The following is an 18,410-nucleotide window of genomic DNA, read 5'->3' as shown; positions in this document are numbered from 1 at the left end:
GAACCCTGAACTGAGCAGTATCAGGGAGGAGATCTATATACTCAAATGATGGGCTGGGTACAGTGCTCACTTCTGAATGTTCAGCATTTTACCAAACAGTGTGGAGGACAATTACTGATAAACATTGTGAAGACTGTTCCATTAGCAGTAGATCATTCAGGCATCCAAGAATATTAATATCAAGGCATATCAGAGACAGACTTTGGAGAGGCATAGAAATACGGTTGTGGCCTCTGTGTTCTGAGTCAGCAATTATGGCAGTGAACTTTTGCATAAAATCTGACATAGTTGAGAAATTTTGCCCCATGATTAATGTAGAGGAATGCGCAATGGCAGCCGAATTCAGTGAAGACATAGAGAAAAGTGTGAACTCAAACAGGGAACAGTGATGCGTCCAGGTCCCAAAAAAAAAAAAATTAAAAATAAAAAAAGGACAAGCTACAAACCACTCAGAGCTCTTGCCTTTACAATCACAATCCGACAGGTGTAGTACAGACCTAGACTTGTAAAGCACTTTGTGGGTAACACAGGTCACCAAATGCATTGAAAGCACCAAGAGCTGACCCCTAGGGTCACATTACAGCCTGGTCCCACATATTGATGATCTTAGGTTTCAGATATGGCCGCCAAGGTGAGTTTTTGGCTCTGCAGTGGGTCCTGGGTTCCTCCTGGTGCACGACAATGCCCGGCCTCATGTGACGAGAGTATGCAGGCAGTTCCTGGAGGACGGAGGAATTGATACCATTGAATGGCCCCCACCTCGCCTGAGCTAAATGCTATAGATAGATACACCTCTGGGATATGTTTTGGTTCATCCGACGACGCCAGCTTGCACCTCAGACTGTCCAGGAGCTAAGTGATGCCCTGGTCCAGATTTGGAAGGAATTACCCCAGGACACCATCCGTCGTCTCATTAGGAGCATGCCCCGACGTTGTCAGGCATGCATACAAGCACATGGGGGCCATACAAACTACTGAGTACCATTAAATGAAATTTCAGCAAAACAGACTAGTCTGCTGCATCATTTTTTCACTTTGATTTTCGGGGTGTCTTTGAATGCAGTCCTCTGTAGGTTGATAATTTTCATCTAACCATGGGGCATCCTTGTGTTCCTAACACATTACCCAGTCCATATCAGTATAGATATCAGCATGATATTTTTCCCCATTGAGATCTGATGCATTTTCAAAGTGTTCCTTTAATTTTTTTGAGCTGTAAATAAACGGGATTTTGCACTTCTAATGCTTCTGCTGGGACTGGACACAGCAGAAGCCGATCAACAGGTGCCGGCCAATGGATGAATACCGGCACAGGTTGATTGCCGAGGAGACTGACAGAAAACAGCTCTGCCTATGCAAACAAGGCAGAACTGTGTTCCGTCAATGGCAATCTGCTAGATTTTATTCAGGGAATACACAAAAACACTGGCTAGGCACACAATTAACTCTGATTGCCCTAAATGTTTAACACCTTCCCTGCCATTAATACAGTGACAGTGTATATTTTTAGCACTGATTACTATTAGTGTCAGTTAGTGTCAGACTGGCTACCACAATATCGCAGTCCTGCTATAAGTTATAAGTCGCCGATTGCCACCATTACTATATATATATATATATATATATATATATATATATATATATATATATATATATATATATATAGTTGCAAGAAAAAGTATGTGAACCCCTTGGGATTACGTGGAGTTTTGCATGAATTGGGCATAAAATGTGCTCTGAATGTCATCTAAGTCACAACAATAGAAGAACACAGTCTGCTGAACATAATACTACACAAACATTAGATGTTGCCATGGTTTAATTGCACATAACATGTAAACATTCACAGTACAGGGAGGAAAAAGTATGTGAACCTTTGGACTTAATAACTGGCTGACCCTCCTTTGGCAGCAATAACCTCAACCAAACGTTTCCTGTAGTTGCAGATCAGACCTGCACAACGATCTGGAGTCATTTTGGATCACTCCTCTTGACAAAACTATTTCAGTGTAGCAATATTCTTGGGATGTCTGGTGTGAATCGCTCTCTTAAGGTCATGCCACAGCATTTCAATCGGGTTGAGGTCAGGACTCTGACTGGGCCACTCCAGAAGGCGTATTTTGTGCTGTTGCAGCCATTGTTTTGTAGAGTTGCTTGTATGCTTTGGGTCATTGTCCTGTTGCATCACCCATCCTCTGCGGAGCTTCAGTTGGCGGACAGATGGTCGTACGTTTTCCTGCAAAATGTCTTGATAAACTCTGGAATTCATTTTCCCATCAATGACAACAATCCGTCCAGGCCCTGAGGCAGCAAAGCAGCCCCAAACCATGATGCTTCCTCCGCCATGTTTTACAGTGGGGATGAGGTTTTGATGTTGGTGTGCTGTGCCTTTTTTTCTCCACACATAGTGTTGTGTGTTCTTCCCAAACAACTCAATCTTGGTTTCATCTGTCCACAGTATATTTTGCCAGTAGTGCTGTGGAACATTCAGGTGCTCTTTTGCAAACTTCAAACGTGCTGCAATCTTCTTTTTGGACAGCAATGGCTTCCTCCGTGGTGTCCTCCCATGTACTCCATTCTTGTTTCATGTTTTCCTTATTGTAGATGTGTCAACAAAAATGTTATCATGTGCCAGAGATTTCTGTAGGTCTTTAGCTGACACTCTGGGATTCTTCTTTACCTCATGCAGCATTCTGCGCTGTGCTCTTGCAGTCATTTTTACAGGACGACCACGCCTAGGGAGAGTAGCAACAGTGCTAAACGTTCTCCATTTGTAGACAGTCTGTCTTACCATGGACACATGAACATCAGGGCTTTTGGAGATACTTTTGTAACCCTTTCCAGCTTCATGCAAGTCAACAATTCTTGATTGTAGGTCTTCTGAGAGCTCTTTTCTGCGAGGCATGGTTCACATCAGACAGTGCTTCTTGAAACCAGTAAACCCAAAACAGGTGTGTGTTTTTTAAGGGCAGGACAGCTGTCAGCAACACATCCAATATCATCACACTGATTGGAGTCAAGGTTGGCTCACTCCTGGCTCCAATTAGCTCTGGGAGAAGTCATTAAGCTAGGGCCTCACAAACTTTTTCCTCCCTGCACTGTGAATGTTTACATGTTATGTGCAATTAAACCATGGCAACATCTAATGTTTATGTAGTATTATGTTCAGCAGACTGTGTTCTTCTATTGTTGTGACTTAGATGACGTTCAGAGCACATTTTATGCCCAATTCATGCAAAACTCCACGTAATCCCAAGGGGTTCACATACTTTTTCTTGCAACTGTATATATATATATATTCATTTGTAGATGCTATAACGTTTGTGCAATCAATATACACCTATTGGGATATCTATATATCTATCTCTCTATATCAATATCAGAATACATTTTGGCCTAAATTTATTAAATTTATTTTTTTAATTGGATATGTTTTAAAGCAGAATGTAAAAGATATCATTTAGTTTTTATTTTTTACATGTCAGTGTGTTTTCATTTAGGGTGCAAAAAATAAAAAACCCAGAGGTGGTGTTCAAATACCACTAAAAGAAAGCTCTTTTTGTGGGGAAAAATGACATAAATTTAATTTGTGTACAGGGTTAAAGTAACGCAGTGCCATATTGCAAGAAATGGCCTGGTCATGAAGGGGGGTAAATCTTCCAGAGATCAAGTGGTTAATATTCACGAGGATATAAAAGTTGTGAGCTTTTTAAGACATGTATCATTCCTGAAACTGCAGGTGCGATTCACCTGATCATCACATTTACAAGCAACAGCATACCAAAAATGGAGCATTTATTGGTTTTGATATACATAAGCTAGCTTACTTTATAAAATGTGCACTGGAATGTCATGAATAAACAATATAATGCGTTTGGCGGCTTTATACAGGATGATTATATTAATTTCTGAACTAAACGTGCTTATGAGTGTATTTATGTCACATTACACTTGAAGCTGCATCACATCATAATATGAGCAAAACTCTTGCAGCAAATATTTGCACTGGCAAAATTTGGTTTCCTTCGTTTCCCTACTTTTAATGAGATGGGTACAGCAAATGGACCTTGAAAAGAGAAAATAGATAAAAAATTTGTGCTCAATAGACAGAAATCTATAAATATCTCAAACATAACTGAGGAAGGCATCCTGTAGCCTAAAAACACATAGCAAAGATCTGAGAACATGGATTTTGTTAGGCGTGTAGACTTTTTTTTACAGCACTGCTTTGGTCAAATAATGGCTTAAAACTTGTTTTCACAGATGACAATACAAGTTATTTAGAAATATCATTAGCAGAATAATGGATGAAGCAACTATTATATAGTCACAGCTAATTAGACTTTTTTCTTTTTTTTACTTTAGCCAAGAAAAAAAAATCATACATATATACACACAATATATTTTACACACATACAAGTTTTAAAAGTATTCAAAGATTAGTGTAGCAGTTTCTATTTGTCTAGACTCGGTTGGCAAACAGCAACATGCTAAGCAACAGAGTGTATCCTAATTTGGCAACCAGACAACAGCTAAAATTGGATTGAAACTTAAGTGAAAATATCTGTATTACTTGCACTGTTAAAAAGAACCCAAATATATTCTGAAGAATTCAAAACTGCATCCGATACTTCCCTGACTCTTACAGATGTCCATAGCAGCAAACACAAGAGATTCCCATGAACTGGTCTTGTATCTACAATGAGAAACTGCTAGCACAGATATTCACTCGGTTCTCAAAACCATGGGGGGGTTCTCACTGTCTTCATCTAGCCGCAGAGCATGGGTTTCATCTTCCAGGTTTGTCCCACCCACGGCTCCAAGTTCATCAGAAAAGGCTGTACAGAGAAACAAAATTGATTATGTTTCAGGTATCCATATGACCTTGCCTATTCTTTTCCTCAGCTTACCATGTGATGAAAAGGTTTAAAAGATAAGTTCACCTGTTTTAAAAAAAATAATAATAAATGCAGATTTTTTCTGTGCATTTACTATTTTTTTTTCCCATAGGAGCCTGGAAAGCATTGCACCCACGATCTGCTGATTGCAATGTCAGACTCCTGCAAACGGTCAGTGTGTATCTGTTTGTCAGTACCTCTGATATGGGCAGCCAGTTCCTCCAGTCCAGAAATTATCAATGAACTTCGAGGATGCTCACTAGTGCCCTTGTAGATCATTGATACTTACAAGCTGTCAGGTGCAAAGGCTGTTGGTACTTGTAGCATATTCATTCACAGAACTCTGAATAAAAGATGCAGCCGTGTGGGCGGAGCCCCGCATGGCCGTGCTCTTTTCAAATTGTGACAGTGGGTGTGGGGAGAGGATTCCCAGTCTGCTGTAACAGGGAAGGGAGGGGAGGGGAGGGGGATTCTGGCGGAAAAGATCAAATCAGGGATAAAGCTGCAGGAGTGGGAACATGTTACCAAAGGTGAACTAAGGACTTGAAAACACAAGTACTGGATGCTGAGCAATTCAACAGGGATACACTATACAATTCATGCTCATTTTAATGTAGTGCATTGCAATATTCACCAGCTGTTTGTATTAGGACAATCAATGCTCTTACACTGGATGTTAGACAGCATCTAAAAAATGCTTTTGGTACTCCTGTGCAACCTTTTCCGGTTAAAACTCACAGAATTCTTTACAATGAGATATTTGCATTCAATAACTTGCCTTACTTTTCTTGCTTATTCTTAATAAAATAGTTTCTATTGAGTATCAACACATGAATATTATATAAACTGATAAAATTACACTAATTTACTAACAGTAAATTAATGAGCAATAGAAAATGCTACAGGCTGTGTAGCAGCTTGGATGCACAAATTAATGAGTGCTGGGGGTGAGGAATTAGTACATAAAGGGGTGCTCTCTATATCTAAATGCCTGCAGGGGAAGCTTGCTATGGACCCTGAAAATTTCCTTGTAGAAGTAGGGTGCCCCTAATGAAAAATATCAGATTTAGCAATTTTCTTAAATTTATCCCTGAAGTGTAAACTAAGAATCAGACTCTGGGGCCTAAAAGGGACCTACTGTAGAAATGGATGAAGGGAGCTCTCTCTCTGGGGCTCCTGCTCCCATGAGATCCAAGGTGGCGGTATCCCTTAACCACTTCCAGACCGGACACTTTTACCCCCTTCCTGACCAGGGCAGTTTTCAGATTTCAGCGCTATCACACTTTGAATGACAATTGCGCGGTCATGCAACACTGTACCCAAATGAATTTTTTACCATTTTTTTGAGACAGATAAAGCTTTATTTTGGTGGTATTTATTCACCGCTGGGATTTTTATTTTTTTTACTATGTAAATGAAAAAGTCCAAATTTTTTTTTAAAAAAAAAAACTCGTGTTTAATAAACTCTTGCAAATAAATATTTCATCATAAATCTTTGCCAAAATGTATTCCGTTATCTTTTTAGTAAAAAAAAAATCCAAATTAGTTTATAACCAAAAATTATAATTTTTAAACTTTTTTTTTATATTTTTATTTTTTTTTTTATATTTTTTATTTTTATTTTTTTTACATACTGTCACCCTAGCACAGGGGTAGGCAACCTGAGAGCCGCAGGACTACAAGTCCCATCATGCCTCTGCAAGTCATAGCTGTAACTGTCAGTTTTGTAATCTTTGCAATGCCTCATGGGAAATGTAGTTCCACAACAGCTAGAGAGCCGCAGGTTGCCTACCCCTGCCCTAGCAGTACAGTGTCAACATGGTGACACTGTACTACTTGTGGGGGGTGATTTTTTTTTTTTTTTTTTTACACCGATTGCTTTTACACCCATATAGGATGTAAAAACAATCATTTCTCTTTCTCTCTGTGTGCATTCTTGCACTCATTGAGAAGTACTGAGTGAGCTGTGATTGGTCACAGCTTGTCACATGGTACAAGGCTGTTGTGAATAGCCTTGTACCATGTGACCTCTGTGATCATTCACAGATTTCACACGTAGAAAGCAATGATGTCACAAGTGACATCTTGCTTACTACTTTGCATGTGATCACTGATTGGCTCTGTACGAGGTCCTGCCCGACGATCGGTGTTTCACTGTGTCCGGAGGACACAGCGGGCACCGGATCACGGGTGCACAAGGGTGCGGGGAGGCCGTTTATAAACGGCCACCCGACTCTGCACTGCCACCGTCTGGCCGTTTATATGCAACGGCCGGTTGGGAAGTGGTTAAAGGCTAGGTAAGTCAAATGCTCTAAAGGGGCATCGACATCCAGGCACCTTAATTAGAGGGGTCAACACATCTGTACAGAAAACAGGCCCATGCAGGACAGTAGTTTAGATTCTTGTAACAAGCCATCACAGTGTAAGCCACCAGAGATCTCTTCCACCCATTCATTTAAGAAGGGCAGCACTCTGGCAGAGAAGAGGTCCCTTTCGAGGGATCTACCTTATTCTGCCAGAGTTTATCAAGGAAAGGTCACAGCCAACAAAGGACTGAGGGTAGAACCTGCCAGAGCAAAGAACTGCTGTCCCTTACATCTTACACCTTCAAAGTGCTTTTACTGTTAAGGAAAGTCACTGGCAGATGCACAGTGGGTGGACAAATGTTAGACAAAATTCCTCTCAAAGAAATAGGTCTGACAAGCTCTCTGACATGCTTTCAGGGGGTCCCGAGAACCATTCAGGGTGCTTCCAGTCGGCAAAGAAAATTAATTGGGTTTTAGAGCTCCTACTGCTGTACAGACCTTGCATTACATCCTCAATTCTAAGGCTGGAAACAACAGACTGATTCTTTAAATGCAGTAGTACATACTGCATCAATAAGGGCAGAAATGAGCCCCTGTAATTCTAAGATGACAGGATGAGAGTGCAAGGCCTCAAAGTCTATTCGGTGATAGACTGTTGGGACTAAGTCGGCGTCAGAGGTGGCCCCAGTGACTGGGGCCCAGCCTGTCCTAAGGTCTCCTGAGGTTTGACCATGTAGGAGGTGGTGCTAGCACATGCTAAGAACCATGCAGTCAATATCCATGAGAAAGTATGTGAAACCATCCACAAAGTTTTGAGTGACTGCAGTAGAGGCCCCTGACATTAGGAAAGGGGACTCTACCTCACACAAAGCGCATCTGATGATGTAAACCCTATAACTACAGGATCACTGCAATCCAGACTACAAGCATGTGTTTCCTCTGTGTCTATGTACAGACATGCTGCCACCACATGGCAGTGATTTAACTAGGCCCAAAGTGTAAGGCAAGGCCTCAAATACTCAAACAAAACATGAAATTGGTGCTGATGAGGGTTACATGGTGGGAGGGGATAAGTCTACTGTAGACTTAAAGTAGAGTTCCACCTGAAACATTAAAATTGTCCCCTCCCTACTCCTTATACCTATTGCTGACTAACCGATGTTCGCAAGATGTATATACTTTTTCAGCCTGCTCTAGTTTGGTCACGTGATCCAGTGTCTGTCAGCAGCAAATGCAGGGGAGAGGAGAGGGTGCTCAATAAGGGCTAGGCAGTGATGTCACCTCTAGGCTCCCATGTCCCAGCTGTTGTTGGTGCTCCCTCCTTACCCGTGCATCTGCTGCTGGATTGCACAGGGAAGCCAGATCATGTCACTAGGCAAGAGAAGGCTGAAAATAGGCAAGTATATATTTAAATTTTTTTTTTTCTTTTTACACAGGTTAGTCAGCATAGGTGTTGGGAGAGGTAAGGACATTTTATGACTAGCTAGGTTTAGACTGGAGTTCTACTTTAAGAGGGGGATCAGAGTTCCACTTGCTGCTTTGCAAAGCAAGAGCAGCAGTGCTATGATGGTTCCTTTATGCTGAATGGAAAGAGCATGCAATCCTCCACAAAGCAGATGCATTCAGTACCTCAAAAATCAGCACAGGCAGGACCCAGTGGTGCTGTTGCAAGGTAGTTCCCAGTGCTTTAGCTCAACCTGCCTTAATCAGAAAATGACACTTCAGACACACCTGGGGCTGTACCACGCCTCTGAACCTGGGAAGTGGTGTGTAGCGTAATAACACAGTGCACACAGATCTAAAAAGTGACAATGCAGAGCCCAGTGCCCAAAGGTCACATTTCAGGCAAGCCACACGAGTAGTCAAGTGTTATCTGGGTACAGCCTCCAAACTTAGTGCTGAAGAACTGCCTTTGTAGATAGTTGCGATGTGAAGAGCAGAACAAGCTGCAGTGTAGCAAGGAATATTGATTGAAGTCACCGAGAAAAAAACACCAGCGGTATACCAAGAATCTTAAAGTCACCAAGGAATAAAAAACATGAAATAAGAAGGCTAGCAAAATTATCTAGACTGAAGAGAAAGGCATCCAACCCCTACAATAATAGTAAAAGAACTGAAGCATGCTGAGAGTAGCAGGGGTTATCCAAGGTTGGCCCACAATCTTGTTTGCCAGTGTAAAATCCTCCTGCAGATGTCTGTATAACCCCACTGTATTCCTATGCCCCTGAATGGATGAATAATAAACACTGGCAACATCAGGGTTTCAAGTAGTAAAAAATTCATACTAGTCCTTAAATATAGTTTCCGGTTTGATTATTTTTAACCTTTTTTCCCCAACTGGGGATCAAGGCTAGTAACGTACTGCCTTGGCTTAGGGTGTGTCTACTCCTGGAGGAGACAAAAATGCCAAACTCCAGGTAACAGTTTCTAAGAAGTTTTTTTTTTTTTTTTTTTTTTTTTTTTTTAATACCTTTTGGGATAAAGGTTTTACATGAATAAAAAGCGGATCACTGTAAGCACCCCTGTCAGTGTTAAATACTTTGTCTCAGCCTTCTAACTGGTACTTTTTCTGAACAGTTTGGTCTGTTAAAAGAATTGAAAAATAGCCTTACTAGCTGGATCAGTTAAAGAAAAAAAAAAAAAAAAAAGCCTAAAAACAGGAAGCTAATGCTGATAAGAACTGGTATGCAATATATTACATTTGTTTTTTAGTTTAATATGACTGAGTAAAATGACCAATATACATTTTGCAGTTTTTACAACAGTCATGTAAAATGATATTTGTGAGGTCTTACCATGATTTGTTGGTGATGTAGAATATGTATCTTTTGTTGCTGCACCACTGTAGTTCTTGGATACTAATGGTCTTTCATGTGATGCCGGCTCTAGAATTTCATTAGCAGGCTCCATACTGCCATCCAACCTGAACGAAAAACAAACATAACTATCAATCACTTATTCTAACTCAAAATAGAAGTGCAAATAAATGAATGGTCTTATATACACAGGTGAAACTCGAAAAATTAGAATATCGTGCAAAAGTTCATTTATTTCAGTAATGCAACTTAAAAGGTGAAACTATTACATGTGATGATTATGGCTTACAGCTCATGAAAACCCCAAATCCACAATCTCAGAAAATTAGAATATTACATGCAATCAATAAAACAAAGATTGTACATAGAACAATATCGGACCTCTGAAAAGTATAAGTATGCATATGTACTTAGTACTTGGTTTGGGCCCCTTTTGCAGCAATTACTGCCTCAATGCGACGTGGCATGGAAGCTATCAGCCTGTGGCACTGCTTAGGTGTTATGGAAGACCAGGATGCTTCAATAGCGGCCTTCAGCTCTTCTGCATTGTTCTGTCTCATGTCTCTCATCTTTCTCTTGGCAATGCCCCATAGATTCTCTATAGGGTTCAGATCAGGCGAGTTTGCTGGCCAATAAAGTACAGTAATCCCACGGTCATTGAACCAGGTTGTGGAGTTTTTGGCAGTGTGGGCAGGTGCCAAGTCTTGCTGGAAAATGAAGTCAGCATCCCCATAAAACTTGTGCGGAAGGAAGCATGAAGTGCTCCAAAATCTCCTGGTAGATGACTGCGTTGACCCTGGACTTAATGAAGCACAGTGGACCAACACCAGCAGATGACATGGCTCCCCAAATCAACACAGACTGTGGAAACTTCACACTGGACTTCAAGCATATTGCAGTGTGTGCCTCTCCATTCTTCCTCCATACTCTGGGTCCTTGGTTTCCAAATGAGATGCAAAAGTTGCTCTCATCAGAAAAGAGGACTTTGGACCACTGAGCAACAGACCAGGTCTGTTTTTCTTTAGCCCAGGTAAGGCGCTTCTGACGTTGTTTGTTGTTCAGGAGCGGCTTGACAAGAGGAATATAACATTTGAAGCCCATGTCCAGGATCCGTCTGTGTGTGGTGACTCTTGATGCACTGACTCCAGCCTCAGTACACTCCTTGTGAAAGTCCCCAACACTTTTGAATGGCCTTTTCCTGACAATCCTCTCCAGGCTGCGGTCATCCCTGCTGCTTGTGCACCTTTTTTCTTCCACACTTTTCCCTTCCACATAATTTTCTATTAATGTGCTTTGATACAGCACTTTGGGAACATCCAACTTTTTTTGCAATTACCTTTTGAGGCTTTCCCTCCTTACAGGTGGTGTCAATGATAGTTTTCTGCACAACTGTCTGGTTCAGTAGGAATCACAATCATGGGAAAGACTGCTGACCTGACTGAGAGACCATTTAAAGGCTCAAGAACCCTTTGCAGGTGTTATGGCTTAATTAGCCGATTAGAGTGGGACACTTTGAGCCTAGAATATTGCACCTTTTCACAATATTCTAATTTTCTGAGATTGTGGATTTGGGGTTTTCATGAGCTGTAAGCCATAATCCTCACAATTATAAGAAATCATGGCTTGAACTATCTTGCTTTGCATGTAATGAGTCTATCTCATTACTTTCACTTTTTAAGTTGCAATACTGAAATAAATTAACTTTTGCATGATATTCTAATTTTTTGAGTTTTACTGAGAGCTTTCCAAGGATTAGTACAAGGACATCTTTTCTGTTAAATTATTTCTACTTTTTAAAAGGAGAAATTCACTTACCATTTTAAGTTGGTTATAAAAGTAATTTCTTTTCACGTCTCTTTAGCAATACAAACGGTTAGAACTACAATATAACAGGTAACTTTCAGGTATTTTTCCACCCAGCGATCCTGCCTATATCACACCACCTGTCCTATGGTGACAATGCCCACTTACCCAATTGTATATTTGAAGAAGCACAGGAGTTGTCACCATAGAAGAGAAGCGTACTAGAGCTACAGAATCTCGCACCCTCTACAGAATATCGAAAAGAGGAATTCTGTATTCCACGGAGGCAACAATAAGACTGTTTGGTAGGAGTGCACAGGCCAGCACTGAATTTCATATAGGATCCACAAGTATATTTTGCTCTTCATGAACAGATAACAAAATGCTTTCAATAGTATATTTATAACAGACTAAAGGAGAGCACTTAAGAGAATTTAACTTTCAGGGTTTAAATACACGCTAAGCTAAAAAAAGAAAAAAAAACATTACATGGCACAAACTGTTAATTTCCATTTCCTGTAGCTTTGGAATCTACAGATTTACCCAACACATTTCCTTAGGACAGCAGTAGATTTTCCAGTCACCAATATCACTCCCCTATGATTAATGGGTCTGACAAGTATCTAACAGTCCTGACACTAGCTGCAGGTACCAGTTTAGATTGGCAGTATACAGCAGTTACATGACACTTATGGATATCTTGGCTGAGTGGATCTGCTTACCTTTCCTACATAAAACCCACACTAAGAGAACACCATGGACTTTCATGCTTGCCATCTTTTTTTAAAATGCTCATTGATGACAGTATCTGGCTTTAATAATTTCTGGGACAAGTATGCAAATCAGAAAAGTCAGTACTCAGAACTACAGATCTGCATAATAAAATTACAGAAACAGAACAAGCTATCTGCTAGTGAAATCAAATGGTCTTCCTGACCTACACTGTTGTTCTGTGTCACGATCACTAATTGCAGCATGCATATTACCCTCACCCCCAGTTTCCTTTATCTGATATGTTCAACCTCTACTTTTCTCTGGACAATTTCTCCTTTGATTTCACATACTCTTTGTCACAATCACACAGTGCAAAGCAACAGATTCAAATAACTGGTATCCATTTCTGCTACCTATACTCACCTTCCCTATGCTCCTAAGCCATTCTCATTAGTTTGTCTGAACGAAGAGAAGAGGCAGGCCAAGACCCAATTTAAGGAAATAGCCTGTGTACAAATGTTTGTAGCTGTGTAGGTGCCTACTATAAACTCCTGGGGCAGTAAGACCACAGGTTACTTTACTACTCCTCCAGACCAGAGATCGTGGATTATTATTATTATGCCCAAGCCAATTACTGATTTTTATTATAGGCTGACAAATGCACACAGATGAAAAGATACTGTTTTCTATTTTTTAAATTATTTTAAATAATGTAAATGTATCTGACGGGTACGATATTGAGGTGAAAACTACTACGTTCAGGCTGCAGTGTTATCTGGAGGCTGAAAGTTTAGTTTAGTCAATGACAACTCCAGCATGCATGTGATCGCTAAATCATAGCCAACAGTGATCATATGATCAAGAACCATTCTGATTGATTCCCAATACAATGTACAGACCAGATGTTAAATGTAGCTGGCATTGGGAGCAACCAGTTACTCAAAATGGTCACAGTTTACTCTTGAAAGGAATTTGTTTAATAACACAGCATGAGATAATATGGTGGAAATTGTTAAGAATTACAGATTGCGTCGGCCACTAGAACAATTGCTCAGGCCTGGAAGAGCCCGTTTGTCCCTCTTCAGGGGGTGCAGGACCGTATGACCACTATGATGCTCAATGAACAGATGTTGAGTATCTGCAACGACTCCCAACATAAATTCATGAAAATATGGGAGCCGTGGTTGCAATGTCCCTTTCCCACGCACCCCCCCCCCCCCCCAAGCTAGTTTGGGGATGTGATGTCGTTCGGTATTGCCGTTCTTGGATTCCTGCTCTTGGTTTTGTTATTTCTTTTTTTTGTTTGCTTTTGGTGTGGCAGTGGATAGCTGCCTTCAGTTTAAGTTACTATCAGTGTTATACTAATGTTTTGTTATTTAAATTCCACTGATAGTTCACCTTTTGCTCTGGTGGTGTTAGAGCACTGATTTTTCTAAATTTTCACTTTTTGGATGTGCAATTGATAGCCCCTGCGTGGGCGCGATTTATTGCTCCTGTGTTACACGGTTATAAATGAATAAAAACCAATGAAATACAAAAAAATTAAAAATTACAGATTGCTAGCCGGAAGAGGTGATTAGCAACAATTAAGTGTTCACAGCTTTGTGATATTTTGCAAGACATTTTTTCTTACCTGTGTTGTTTCATTAGCGTGCACTCGCCGCCCTCCTGTGGGTCCAGATTATAAATGTAAAGGTAACCATCTGCTGCAGCAACAAGTAAACGAGGAATCTTTTGAATCCTAAATGTGAACATTTTATTATACATATTAAAATCTAAATTCTAAATAAATCAGTGTCATTACAATAAAGGTTAATGTGCATCCCCAATGGCCCCACAGAGAAAACATCTAGGGATAAGTCATGAGCAATAGAACGATTTCTGTATAGCATTGTCTTTAGTGCAGTGTCAGTGTCACCATACAGAACAGAAATGCAAACACAGAAGAGAAAAGCTGAAGGAGGAGCTTTGATGGTCTGAGCTATTTAGCTGGGGTCAGCTCATGTGAATTCTACCAACCAGTTTTGAGCTAGGAAAAGCCTGCATATCTAAAAGGGCTACTGAAATGCCTTACTCGGTGTAAATTCACAGCTATAAGAAATGTAATGTTTTTAAACGGATGGGATCTTTGAGCACAGGTCTCAAAGGATAGAGAATAGTGAAAAATGAATGTGCAAATTTGCTCCTTTTAAAAGTTTACATGATTCTATTTCTTCCCTAAAATAAAGCGGCAACAGCTGCAACCTGTAATATAAGAGGATGATTACTCTGCAACAAGCAGTCAATATAGGACTCCGTATCCAGCAGGAGGAACCAGGGCACCCAGCGGGGTACACACTATCCAATACATCGAGTAGTGTTGAATAGCAGCTGTGCTGGTAAGCTCTTTAGAAGACTGACTAATGGACTTGCTGCTTCCTGGAGAGGCAAGTAGTTACATAGTTAGTCTGGCTGAAAAAAAAGACAAAAAGTTCATTGAGTTCAACCATAGAGAAAAAAAAAAAAGTTATAATCCTATACCCACAGTTGATCCAGAGGAAGGCAAAAAAAAAAACCCAGCAAAGCATGATCCAATTTGCTCCTGCTGGGGAAAAAATTCTTTCCTGATCCCTCGAGAGGCAAATCGGATATTCCCTGGATCAACTTTACCTATAAATGTTAATATCCAGTTATATTCTGTGTATCCAAGACGCAATCCAGGCCTTTTTTAAAGCAATCCACTGAGCTAGCTAGAACCAACTCTTGAGGGAGTCTATTACACATTTTCATAGCTCTCACTGTGAAGAAACCTTTCCGAGTTTGGAGATTACATTTCTTTTCCTCCAGACGTAAAGAGTGGCCCCTTTTCCTCTGTGATGACCTCAGGGTGAATAGCTCTACACCGAGTTCACTATATGAACCACTGATGTATTTATACATGTTGATCATATCCCCCCTTAATCTCCTCTTCTCAAGAGAGAATAAATTCAGTTCCTCTAATCTTTCCTCATAGCTGAGCTCCTTCATGCCTCTTATCAGTTTGGTTGCCCTTCTCTGTACTTTCTTCAGTTCCCCAATGTTCTTTTTGTGAATTGGTGCCCAAAACTGAACTGCATATTCAAGTTGAGGTCTTACTAATGATTTGTACAGGGGTAATATGATATCTCTCTCACTGGAGTCTATACCTCTTAATACAAGAGAGGATTTTGCTCGCTTTAGAAACCGCAGCTTGGCATTGCATGCCATTTTAAGCTTGTGATCTACCAGAACCCCTAGATCCTTCACCACTGATTCCCCCAGTTGTACTCCCCATAGTATGTATGATGCATGTATATTCTTAGCCCCCAAGTGCATAACCTTACATTTATCAACATTAAACCTCATTTGCCACAAAGTTGCCCAATTACACAGTGCACGGAGGTCAGCTTGTAAGTTGAAGACATCCTGTAAGGACGTTATTCCACTGCACAGCTTGGGGTCATCTGCAAAGACTGAAATGGGATTTTTAATCTCAGACCCTATATCTATAAATATATTAAAAAGTAAGGGTAACAACAGTATTCATCCTCTTCTATTACAGGTTGCAGCTGCTGGCATTTGTTTAGAGAAGCAACCTTTAAAATTTATCCTTAGTCAAAACGCTGTCCCTACAAGTGAAATTAACCCTTTACATTTGTGAAGTTTGTTTGATGTCTAGAGAAAAACGTGAGGAAACAGCTACAGAAGATTTATTTACTGCAGCGTCAAAGTTTTCATCTTGCTTAAGGACCAAGAGGAATTTAGCTATATACTTTTGCAGCCTAACTGTATTAAAGAAAATTCAAAGGCTAACTGCAGAAACGTTTTTCAAATTGGACAAGAATTAGAGAGAATAAAAGTTAAAATGAAATTTAAACCAGTTTTCCCCAGTTGGAAACAGTTAATCTTTCTTCTTGACTTTGTGACTAGGGAGGAGCTCAGGCATGTTTGGATCCTAATCTGAACCCCCGCCAGGAAGCAGTCACTGCGTACTGCCAGTCATTCTTGCCCAAGACATTCCCATGCCCCACAGCTGCATGTATACATATGTAGCTGCAGAGTAGGGAATGCCTGGCCACTTATGTTTGGTGGTGTGCAGCAACAGCTTCCTGGCAGGATAGCTCAGGTGAATTCAGACTAGGGTTCGAACACGCCTGAGCTCATCCCTGCTTGTGACTATTAATAAAAAAAACAACACACGGAGGATAAGGTCATATAGTGGGAAAATTATTATTTGATCCCTTGCAGATTTTGTAAGTTTGCCCACTTACAATGAAATGCAGGGTCTAATTTTTTTATCATAGGTGTATTTTAAATGACAGTGAGACAGAATATCAACCAAAAATCCAGTAAAAACACATGATACAAAGGCTATAAATTGAGTTGCAGTTCAGTGAGTAAAACAAGTATTTGATCCCTAAGCAAAACATGACTTAGTACTTGGTGGAGAAACCCCTGCTGGCAAGCACAGAGAAAAGATGTTTCTTGTAGTTGGTTACCTGGTTTGCACACATTGCAGGAAGGATTTTGGTCCACTCTTCTTTACAGCTCTTCTCTAAATTCTTAAAGCTTGGCTGTCGCTTGGCAACCCGAACTTTCATATCTCTCAATAAATTTTCTATAGGATTAAAGTCTAGAGACTGGCTAGGCCACTCCATGACCTTAATGTGCTCCTTCTTCAGCCACTCCCTTTGTTGCCTTGGCGGTATGTTTTGGGTCATTGTCATACTGGAAGCCAAACCTTCAGTGTTCTGGCTGAGGGAATAAAGTTCTCATCCAAGATTTTACAATACATGGCCCTGTCCATTGGCCCCTCAATGCGGCAAAGTTGGCCTGTACCTTTAGCAGAGAAACAGCTCTAAAGCATAATGTTTCCACCTCCATGGTTGACTGTTCTTAGGGTCATGGTCAGCATTTTGCTTCCTCCAAACATGGCGAGTTGAGTTAATGTCCAAGAGCTCAATTTTGGTCTTATCTGACCACAGCATTTTCTCCCAATCCCTCTCTGAATCATTTAGATGTTCACTGGCAAACTTCAGATGGGCCTTTTTTCAATCCATAGCGGCGTATTGTTTTACCAATGGTTTGTTTGGCCATTGTGGTCCCAATTGCCTTGAGATCATTCACAAGCTTCTCCCATGTAGTTCTGGGCTAAATCCTCACTTTTCTCATGATCATCCTTACGCCAGGAGGTGAAATCTTGAATGGAGCTCCAGACCAAGGATGATTGATGGTTATTTTGTATTTCTTCCATTTGCGAGAAATCACTCCAACAAAGGTTTCCTCCTCACCAAGCTTCTTGCTGATGGTCTTGTAGTCCATTCCAGCCTTGTGCAGGGTGCAAGCTTGTCCCGGACATCCTTTGATAGCTCTTTGGTCTTGCCCAGGATGGTGTGGTTTGAATGGAAGAAAGATGTGGACAGGTGTCTTTTATACACATAACGAGTTGTCATTAGGAGCACCTTCTTAACTTGAAAGAACATACCATACCACGAGTGCACAGCCAATCTGTGGGAGCCAGAATTATTGTTGGTTGGTAGGGGATCAAATACCTATTTTACTCATTGATCTTCAAATCAATTTATAACATTTGTAACGTGTTTTTTCTGGATCTTTGGTTGAAATTCTGTCTCTATCATTTAAAATATACACATCATAAAAATGATAGACCTTTCATTTCTTTAGAAGTGGGCAAACGTACAAAATCTGCAGGGGATCAAGAATTTTTCCCCACTGTAACTGTCACCTACAGAAAGGCAATTAAAGAAATAAAAACATTGTCTTAAACTTAAATCCTTCCCTCTACTAAAATGTGTTATTTGACTCCCTAATAAGATATTTCTCCTCATTTCCTTCACAGACAGGAAATGATGAAG

The 18,410-nt window shown here is 40.5% G+C and overlaps 1 protein-coding gene across 1 annotated transcript in view; it reads right to left on the bottom strand.

Annotated features, from left to right (window-relative positions):
• Nucleotides 1–3,778: 3,778 nt before the first annotated feature.
• WIPI2 (WD repeat domain, phosphoinositide interacting 2) overlaps nucleotides 3,779–18,410 on the bottom strand; it is a 36,406-nt gene continuing 21,774 nt past the window's right edge. Inside the window, exons 8-10 of the mRNA XM_089689973.1 lie at nucleotides 14,171–14,278; nucleotides 10,000–10,127; nucleotides 3,779–4,838 (exon numbers count right to left, since the gene is read on the bottom strand). Of these exons, the coding sequence (XP_089546099.1) occupies nucleotides 4,726–4,838; nucleotides 10,000–10,127; nucleotides 14,171–14,278 (349 nt within the window). The 3' untranslated portion in view covers nucleotides 3,779–4,725. The remainder of the gene's footprint in view (nucleotides 4,839–9,999; nucleotides 10,128–14,170; nucleotides 14,279–18,410) is intronic.

Source organism: Staurois parvus, unplaced genomic scaffold, assembly GCF_062004578.1.
Source record: "Staurois parvus isolate SC_StPar_1 unplaced genomic scaffold, SC_StPar_1.0 ptg000506l, whole genome shotgun sequence".
NCBI lineage: Eukaryota > Metazoa > Chordata > Amphibia > Anura > Ranidae > Staurois > Staurois parvus.
The sequence above is the reverse complement of the archived record's forward strand: the minus strand, read 5'-3'. Positions and strand labels throughout refer to the sequence as shown.